This window comes from Lethenteron reissneri, chromosome 18 (genome assembly GCF_015708825.2).
Source record: "Lethenteron reissneri isolate LAM-NWPU_2019-01 chromosome 18, ASM1570882v1, whole genome shotgun sequence".
Classification (NCBI taxonomy): Eukaryota; Metazoa; Chordata; class Hyperoartia; order Petromyzontiformes; family Petromyzontidae; genus Lethenteron; species Lethenteron reissneri.
In genome coordinates, this window is record NC_083796.1 from 1514650 (window position 1) to 1524548 (window position 9899).

The window sequence follows — 9899 nt, forward strand, 5'->3', positions numbered from 1 at the left end:
ATCAACGGCCTCGGGTAGGATGCCAACTTGATTTTGATGTCTCTCTGCATGAGGCTATTGGTCTCGGTGAGGCTATACTGGAGATCACGGTTTCTCTACAGCATCTTCAGATGTGATCGCAGTCAAATGTCACGTAAATCCAAATGTATTTTATTACTGTTATTTAAGCTTGTTTATGCAGAAAAGCCTGACTGAGTCTTACTACCCTTTTTGAAGAGGGTCCTGTCATGTTTTTGCATTAGGGGTGAAATTATGTGCAGTCCCAATTGAGTAATTTGCAGTGTACAAACTCCACACACACACTCCTCTGTAGAACAGGGGGAGATCACACAAACTCCACTCACTCTGTAGAACAGGGGGAGAACATACAAACTCCACTCACTCACTGTAGAACACGGGGAGATCATACAAATTCCACTCACCCACTCTGCAGAACAGGGGGAGATCATACACACTCCACACATTCACTCTGCAAAACAGGGGGAGAGCATACAAACTCCACACACACACTCTGCAGAACAAGGGGAGAACATACAAACTCCACACACTCACTCTGCAGAACAGGGGGAGATCTACTCACTCACTCTGCAGAACAGGGGGAGATCATACAAACTCCACTCACTCACTCTGCAGAACAGGGGGATAACACACAAACTCCACACAAACACTCTGCAGAACAGGGGGAGATCATACACACTCCACTCACTCACACTCTGCAGAACAGGGGGAGATCACACAACATCTACTTACTCACTCTACAGAACAGGGGGTGATCATACAAACTCCACACACACACTCTGCAGAACAGGGGGAGATCATACAAACTCCACACAGAACTGCTCTCAAGTCGGGAAGTGAACCTGGGCGGTTGTTGCTGTGATGAGTTTCGACTGCGCCATCCTGCCGTCCGCGTTTGTATCGTAATTGCTCCGTCAAGGGTGGCGAGCAGGAATGAGCCGAATGCTACGCGAAGGCATCCAACCGCGCGCAGCGCTCTCTGTTTAACGTAAACCAGCCTCACTGCACCCGCCGCGTACAATCTCTCCATCGCGGAACACCAACACAAACATCGATACCTGTAGCCGACCTTGACCTCAACAAACTACGGCGCGCCAACTGCCCCACAATAATCGAACGCAAAGCTTTCGGGATTGTACCGCAGTAGTGCTCGAATCTCTGTGACACCAGTGCCCACACACAAAGACAAAGATCCCCACTCTAGCGAAATAGACTTTGGGGGCAAGTGTCATTAGCGAGCACCTATTAAGGTTAACATGGCATACAAGGGAGGATGCCTTGTGGCCAGCACCATGCCCAGCCGCCTTTGTCTCCCACGGGTGATGTCTACACACCACACCAGGTATACTCATTTAGGCCAGGTAGAACTAGGGAAAGCCCAGGACCAATTCGGATATTCGTCACTGATGTTGGCCAAGAACGGGAATTGAACTCGGGTCGTCGGGTGTGTAGTGCGAGTGCGCTCACGAGGGTTGTTACTTTGCACAACTGGTATCCTAGTGAAAAAACCGGTGACTACCGGTTTGCTGCACATACAGAAATGTGCAGAGCAATACAAAAAAACGAGTATACGTTTTTGACTGATAAACAAAGGCAGCTGCCACAGAGGTGTAATGGTTTATCAGTGCGCTGGACTTTCAACCCAGAGGTCACTGCTTCGATCCCATCTCCCGGCATGCCAGTGGAAACAACGCCGCAAGTTTCTTAAATCTTCCACCGCTCCGCTCCGCACCATCCCCAACCAACTTGTACTTCCGCACAATCGACGAATCCGTTGCTCAGCCTCCACCGCAATCGGGAACCGATTCTGAAAACGGTTACCGGTTATCATTTGACAACTCGCGAGCGCCCCCCACCCTGGTCCCCCCCCCCATTCCTCTCTCCCCCTCTCCTTTTCCTTTATCTTCCCCCTTCTCTTCTACCCATATAAACCTTCATGCCCCCACACGTGGTCCCCACCTGGGGGGGACCCTTGTTGCACCGAAATCGAATCGTCGTTCGCGGAGTTTCTGTTCCCCCTCCGTTCTGCGATTGGCGTTTTGTACCGGGCTCGCGTTGATTTGGAATAAAAGCATAAAACATAAAAACTGCGAGCGCCGACCACGACACCACCGCTCCCGTCTCACCCGGCGATGTTGGCCATGGAGCTGAGCGCGTCGTATCCCTGGGCGATGGTGACACGCGGCACCTGGTCCATGGCCAGCACGCTGGCATGTCGCCCCGCCAGCAGGTTCAGCAGCTCGGGGTTCTGCGCCGGGTACACGAAGCTCACGAGCGTCGAGCCCTCGCGCAGCAGCTCCGCCTCGTGCCGCCCCGCCTCTGCCAGCGCCACCGGCGCCCGCACCTGCGGACGCGAGCGAGCGGAAGGGCGGGTGAGTGGGTAAGAGAGTGAGAGGGACGAGCGAGCAAAAAGATGCGTGGGTAAGCGAGTGGGTGAGTGAGTCGGTGGTGCGAGCTTGGGGTGGATACGTTTCTCAGTGGGTTTATATTGGCTGTGTGAGATTTCTGAATGGGTCGTTTTATCTTAGTACAGGATGCCAAGAGCACAACTGGAATAAAGTTGGGAAAGACGAAATTGTTTTTAAATGGGTTGAAAGCCACCTATCGGCGATTTCCTCAATTGCTGCACGTGCAGATAACACTGCTCACCCCAATCCCTACCAAAGCTGCTGCTGTGCTTGATCACCACATCCGTTCACCCGTAACGATGCACACGTTCGCGGGAGACAGGACCCATGGCCGAGCCTGACCCGCTGGTGACCCCCAGTCGAGACGGGAAGTCATTGCCGCATGCTGACCTTGAGGACAATGTCAGGCTCCGAACGCGGCCTTCTTGTCGGCGATAGGTGGCGCCGGCGGCGCGGTAATCGCGTCGGAGAACTGCGCCGCCTCCCCGGCGCCGGTCTCCACGGCGACGCCGAAGCCCTGCTTGATGAGCGCCTGCACGCCGGCCGGCGTCAGTGCCACGCGCCGCTCGTTGGCGAAGATCTCCTTGGGCACGCCCACCGTGATCTGCCCATACGGGATTCCTGCACATGGTGGGACGGGGGGGGGAGCGGGACGGTCAGCTGGGGGGAGTGGTGGCGCAGCGGTTAGTTCACCAGCCGCCTACATTTCTACAGCCACAGTCAACATCAATGGCGATTATCTGAAGCGGTCCTGGCCGTCCCCTAGGTCGACTTGGCATTGAACCGCCACGGGGGCAGAGATCGTGGCTACTGCACGTGGCTGCTGCCTGTAACGCCGTGCTGTGTTGGCAGCAGCGAGAGTTGGTGGCTCACAGCACAGATGGGTTGTGAAACTCCCTTCCCGTGGGTGTTGAGGAGGAGCCGTATCCCTGGCTTGCCAGGAGAAGGTAGAATAGCAAAGTGCAGACTGTCATCTGTCCCTTCTGTATGATGGGATGAAGTGCTGCTCCCTCACATGCGTGGGTTTTCTTCGGGTGCTGCATTTTCCTTCCGCATGTATAAAGACTCATTAACTGGCTGAAAACATTTGAATATACAGTAAACCGTTTATATCCGCAAGAGTTACGTTCTTGAATACGCTCGCGAATGCGAATTATAAAAAAATTTGCTTTTTTTATTACCCCTTTGATGATGATTTGACAATGGAGGTGGTGGAGATGGTGAGGAATGCAGGAGGGAGAAGCAGCTGTTTGATCACAACGCCGCACAGCTGTTATCATTCCAGCACTCTGGGCAGCGCTGCCCGCAACACTTTCCCCGACTGCATTCGCGTTCCTTTGAATGGACCTCGCAGTCGACTCGTTTCTTCCAAAATGTATCGGCGAGTCCACTAAGTAGGTATCAAATAAAAATGCCAACAGCGAGTTCAGAGTGGGATTCCTGCCAGGCTGAGAACAAAGCGGGCAGCCAAGGGGGCGCGCCTACTCTTCGTAGCAGACGGTTTCAATGTCACAACGTTCTGCACGCAACCTCCCTGGTGCCGGTGGCCTGGCACGACGTTCACTCGCGAGTACTCGAGTCCGGCGGGTCGCGAATAGGGAACGAGTACACATTCAGTAACTCGCGAATAGGGAATGAGTACACATTCAGTAACTCGCGAATAGGGAATGAGTACACATTCAGTAACTCGCGAATAGGGAATAAGTACACGTTCAGTAACTCGCGAATAGGGAATGAGTACACATTCAGTAACTCGCGAATAGGGAACGAGTACACATTCAGTAACTCGCGAATAGGGAATGAGTACACATTCAGTAACTCGTGAATAGGGAATGAGTACACATTCAGTAACTCGTGAATAGGAAAGAGTACACATTCAGTAACTCGCGAATAGGGAACGAGTACACATTCAGTAACTCGCGAATAGGGAACGAGTACACATTCAGTAACTCGCGAATAGGGAATGAGTACACATTCAGTAACTCGCGAATAGGGCAATGAGTACACATTCAGTAACTCGCGAATAGGGAACGAGTACACATTCAGTAACTCGCGAATAGGGAATGAGTACACATTCAGTAACTCGTGAATAGGGAATGAGTACACATTCAGTAACTCGCGAATAGGGAATGAGTACACATTCAGTAACTCGCGAATAGGGAATGAGTACACATTCAGTAACTCGCGAATAGGGAATGAGTACACATTCAGTAACTCGCGAATAGGGAACGAGTACACATTCAGTAACTCGCGAATAGGGAACGAGTACACATTCAGTAACTCGCGAATAGGGAACGAGTACACATTCAGTAACTCGCGAATAGGGAATGAGTACACATTCAGTAACTCGCGAATAGGGAACGAGTACACATTCAGTAACTCGCGAATAGGGAATGAGTACACATTCAGTAACTCGCGAATTGGGAACGAGTACACATTCAGTAACTCGTGAATAGGGAACGAGTACACATTCAGTAACTCGCGAATAGGGAACGAGTACACATTCAGTAACTCGCGCAAGCATGCGTAACTCGCAAATCCAGAGCTCGTGCATAGTGACGGTTGACTGTATCTAGAGGATTGTAAAGCGTGGCAATTGTTGGTGGCAAATCACCAACTGGCTTCCTTCCAGCCAGTCTGTGGTTCCTCAGCGACTATGAGCGATGCAATTTGCAAAAACGATGACCCGACACGATATATCAGACTAAACGAAAAGCGGTGGTCTCAGCGGTAAATAACAAAAATAACTGCAGAGTTCTCATTATAGACCGAGTGCTACCTGAGATATAAGTCCGGGTCCTAGTCTACAGTGGAAAGAGGAGGCTCTCTCCCTAGTTGCACCCCAATAAGCAATATTTTAAAAAACTTTTTTTAAACACGCTTTAATGAAATGTACCGTACTAGTAATGGAAGAACTCAACGACTCCAGGAAGTGGCCCCGAAGCTTGCCATAATTTAAGATGCCGTGATTTACAGCCAACGTCAGTTGAGCGTGGACAATTAGACCCAAGCCGAAACATAACATATAAAAAAGAATGTTTTAAAATATATGTTTTTTTTTTTCATGATAGAATATAGTATTGTTTTTTAGTATGACATAAGTATACCAAGTTTGCAGTCGATACCACATTGGGAAGTGGGTTAAAATTGAGTTACAAGATTTGAGGATACAACAACAACAGACAGAGTGAGTTAAATAAAAGCGTTTAAAAAAATGAATGAGCCCGATATTGAGGACAAAGCATACACTTAACATTGACACTGTGTGCATTATCCACTTCCATTCAAGCCGTATGTAACAGAACACACTCTTACGTTATACTAAAGCTGTAACACTATACTGGACACGTACAGACTTAAGAGTGTGTGCCCTGTGCACTTACTAAATATTTATACTGCGAGGACAACACAGCGACAAAGGCACCCCTCCCCCGTAGTCTTAAGAGTCGTGGGGCAAGTGCTGTTTGCAAGCACCTATGAAGGCCAGCACTGCACACGAGGGAGATGGATGGCCACCACCACGCCCCACTGCCTTTGTCTCCCCAGTGGTCATGTTTTACACACCACACCAGGTACTCATTGAAGGCTGAGTCGACCTAGGGGAGGCCATGGACCTGCTCACATAATTGTTATTGGTGTAAGCTGTAAGCGGGAATCGAACTCGGGTCGCCGGTTTCGTAGCACAGCGGGTTAAACCGCGACACTAGCGCTCTCTACACTGAACACGAATACAGCAGGCAAAGAATACTCGTAGCACGAGGCTTACTCGACAGCAGAGACATTGCCAGTGACAGAACACATTTAAAAATAAAGCAACAGCTGTGGGTCTGCTCCTACTGAGAATAACTCCTCAAAACGCAATGTTCCGATTTACTATTATTATAATAATATCCATCATACCAACAAACAAAATCATAGCTTTTTTTTTCTAATTGTCTGCCCTCAGCACCTGCCACGTGATGGTAATGTTATAAAAAACAATAGTCAGGTTTTGTCCACCCACACAAACAGAAAATAAACATCACAGGTCAAGCAGCCTTAGGGCCCAGATAGTGGGGACCGACTCTCAACCGAGTCCGAGCGACACACGGAAGGTGCGAAGATTTCCTCCAGAAATGGAGCGATCAGGGGACTCCACCAAACTGTGAATGCGGCGCACATCACTGATGACTGCCCAATCAGAACAGCACCGCGTGGTGTTCTAGTGGAACAAGTGGACTCCACTCGGCTCCCCCAATACAACACGCATGTTCTAGTGGGACCAGCAGACTCCACTCAGCTACCACGGATGCCATGAAATGTCTTACAATATAATAATGCAATTGTTGCATTAATACTTTTTCAAAAACCATACGAAAGAAAACGAAGATTGGCCAAATCATTGATCAATGGCTGAGCAATAATTGTTTACGGTGGGTGCTTATTGCAAGAGGAAAATATATTTAATAGCGGGCAGTCCCTGTACCGGTCTCAGCTTTTCCGAGTCTCGTTTTCTGTAGCAGGAAATGCGTGCTTAACCCAGCGCGACGTGTGCATAAGTTTAAACTTTCTGATTCTCGTCAGCCGCGACACTCGAGTTTGCGGCCTTAAACAAACGTTTCTGGAGAAACTTTATTCAAAACACAGCTCCATCGGCCGTCGGACTAAAACGTTACCTATTATTACATTTCCATAATGAAACGTCAGGAACCCACAATTAACCCAATCATTGAAGCGCACAATCAATAATTATTGGCGCCAATAATAACCCAAGCGGCGTAGGTTGTGGGGCCACGTGGACAAAGGGGGCGGCGTTGACCCACCGCGCGGCCAGACGAGCGAAAGCGAATGCCCACTCCTCACATTTCACCTGGCACCGCCACTGGGTGAAAGTTCCGCATTCCCGCACACACCAGCGTGGCACACAAATGGGTGCTACAGCCCTCCGTGCGTGTTCTTGTCAAGAAACTGCTGGGTGAGGGCCTCAATCACACCTTGTGGGTCGTGTAGAGGTTAAATGATCAGACCTCACCATGATGGTCGGCGCGGGTTGGTTAAGGTCGGGAGAAAAGAAGTGCAGTTCAACGATGGATTTTCCTGCGCCATTCTTTAACAACCTATGTTACGCATGGCAGTGGTTGTCTATCCAAACGCTATCCAGCCTCAAGCCTGCTTGGCTTCCGAGATCTGACGAGGTGGGGCGCGCTCCAGGTGATTGGGCCATTGGCTAGTTTACATACTTCATGTGAGAACACAGCTTCATTGACTTCAATAGAGCACAGTGTGCATTCCGGGAATTTCATCACAGACCTGCGAGGAAATCGTGGCCTTTGCTCTAAGCCACCTGCCGGCGGGCAGCGCCAGCGACACGAGTGAATCGTGGGGCGGTTCGGAGGGTCCCGGTGACGCCACTCGTACCTGTCCCGGAGGCCGGCGCCTGGCTCATCTGCGGCGCCTGGGCACGGAAGCATCGCGCCAGCTGCCTTGGGCGGACGCATCGGCGCAGGGTGGTGACGGTGCGGTGAGCGGCGCGGGTGCACCCGACGCCCGGCAGGCACAGGCGGCCGGTCCCGGTGAGTGCTGACGGGATGGTGCCGGCGCTGCGCCCGCACGCCGCGATCCTCAGCAGGCACGCCATGATTCTGGCGATGACAAGAGTGAGACGGGACACGGTCAGGCTGACAGAGACAGAGACGCGAAAAAAGGTACCAGGTCACGCTTACGTCGCTGGCAGCTCTATCAACTTTCACTCCAGCTGTTTACTCAGTTTTGTATCAATTTCAAGATTGTACGCACTGTGTCTTCGTGATCCTCCATTGACTCACTCGGCTCCCTTTCACACACTCGATAAGCTCTCCCCTTTCATCTCAATCTACTCCTGTCCAAACACTCTCTGCTCCAGTAACCAAAGCTTTCTATCGAAGCCCCCGGTCAGCTACTCCTCAGTGGGAAGTCACTTTTCTTTTCTTCTGCCTCCGTGGTCCCCCTTTGCCCAGACATGCGTGCTGTTGACTTCTTGACTAGCTCCATGCTCAAGGTCTTCCTCTATTCGTCTGCCTACGATTGACCGCCTTGTCTCCAAGACACGCATATCGACCCACAGACTCACCCAGACACCGAAGACTGCCTCTTTCTCCATATAAAATAAACACATACACTGTGTCTGTACACCATCTTGAAAGGCGGCTGAATTTAAACATTCCTATAAATGCGCACTGCATTGTTTCGTAAATCACCTCGATTAACCCTAAAGTGGAGGCAAAGAAAGTTTGCAACATAGACAACTTATGTACACAAGAGTGCAGTTACACACACACGCTTACAATAACAACTCTTTAAGTTTCTTATCAGACGAAAACCCATTGAGACTGGAAGCATCTCAGTGTCAAGTGAGAGAAACCTGGTTCAGACAAGAACTCAACAGCGATACAATCAACGGCACCGCGCTTGTCCCAGAGCACAGCAACAGAGAGCAGAGCGACCGACGGAGATAGGAGAGTGAGATGAAAGGGGAGACGTAGTAGGCGTGAGGGGAGAGGTAGGGGGAGCGCAAAGAGGAGAGAAGAGTGACACGGGAGGGGGAGAGGCAGGAGAGTGTGTTGAGGGGAGTAAGAGTAGTGAGATGAGAAGGGGGGAGCGAGTGAGAGTTACCCGGCGGTTTAGGAGATGAGTGAGTAGAGAAGACGGTGAGCCGGTGGACAGGCCGAATGAGCGCACTGTAGCGAGCGCCTAGAGGGCACCGGTGGGAAGGTGAGAGGGGACGTCACCGCGTCCCCGCTCTCTCAGTGGCCACCGCCCCCCCCACTCCACTGTACTCGCAGTAGCGTGTACTTCTTCCAAGGGCAAGTGCCGGGCTATAAATAGGGCGTGCAAAGAGGGGCGATAGAGGGGTGAGAGTGGGAGGAGAGAGCGGGGAGCGTGACGAGACTGGGGCATGGGCACCTAGCGAGGGGGGGTGGGAGAGTTGGGGATGGGGGAGCAGTGGAGAGAGAGGCAGTGAGGTGGGGGGGGGAGAAGGGCAAGGGGGAGAGGAGGGGGAGAGGGATCAAGGGGGGAGGAAGGGGGGGAAGGGGGGGAACCCTGTCATCAGAATCTTGCACGTGGCGGATGCTGCTGGTTTGGCTGTAGGTAATGGCAGCTGCGGTTTTTGTTGAAAAGTGGAGACTATAAGAAAAAGAGACGTGGAGTGGTTTAAACCGCTCTTCCTATGTAAAGTTTACACGTGTTGCACGGATTTATTTTAATTTCGCTTACACACACTGGAGTTTGCCGTTTCGTTGTACTCTGCTTATTTCAACACATGTTTCTCTTGAGTTAGGGCTCTGCCTGGTTATGTAAGGTCATCCCTTCATCTTAAGGAAGCTTGTACAACCGATGTTAATGAGTATAGGGAGAAATTGTCCATTGACGAATTAAGATACTTAATGGGTTAAGTGACAACTATTTACGTGCTTACACACACATCCCCATGGTTTTGGCTCTGCTTCAGCTAAA

The 9899-nt window shown here is 50.9% G+C and overlaps 1 protein-coding gene across 1 annotated transcript in view; it reads right to left on the reverse strand.

Moving 5' to 3' along the window:
• Window positions 1–9244, reverse strand: part of NNT (nicotinamide nucleotide transhydrogenase) — a 32967-nt gene extending 23723 nt beyond the window's left edge. Inside the window, 5 exon segments of the mRNA XM_061553409.1 lie at window positions 2145–2362; window positions 2817–2831; window positions 2833–3047; window positions 7824–8047; window positions 9057–9244. Coding sequence (XP_061409393.1) covers window positions 2145–2362; window positions 2817–2831; window positions 2833–3047; window positions 7824–8043 — 668 coding nt within the window. The 5' untranslated portion in view covers window positions 8044–8047; window positions 9057–9244.
• Between the last annotated feature and the right edge of the window lie 655 nt (window positions 9245–9899).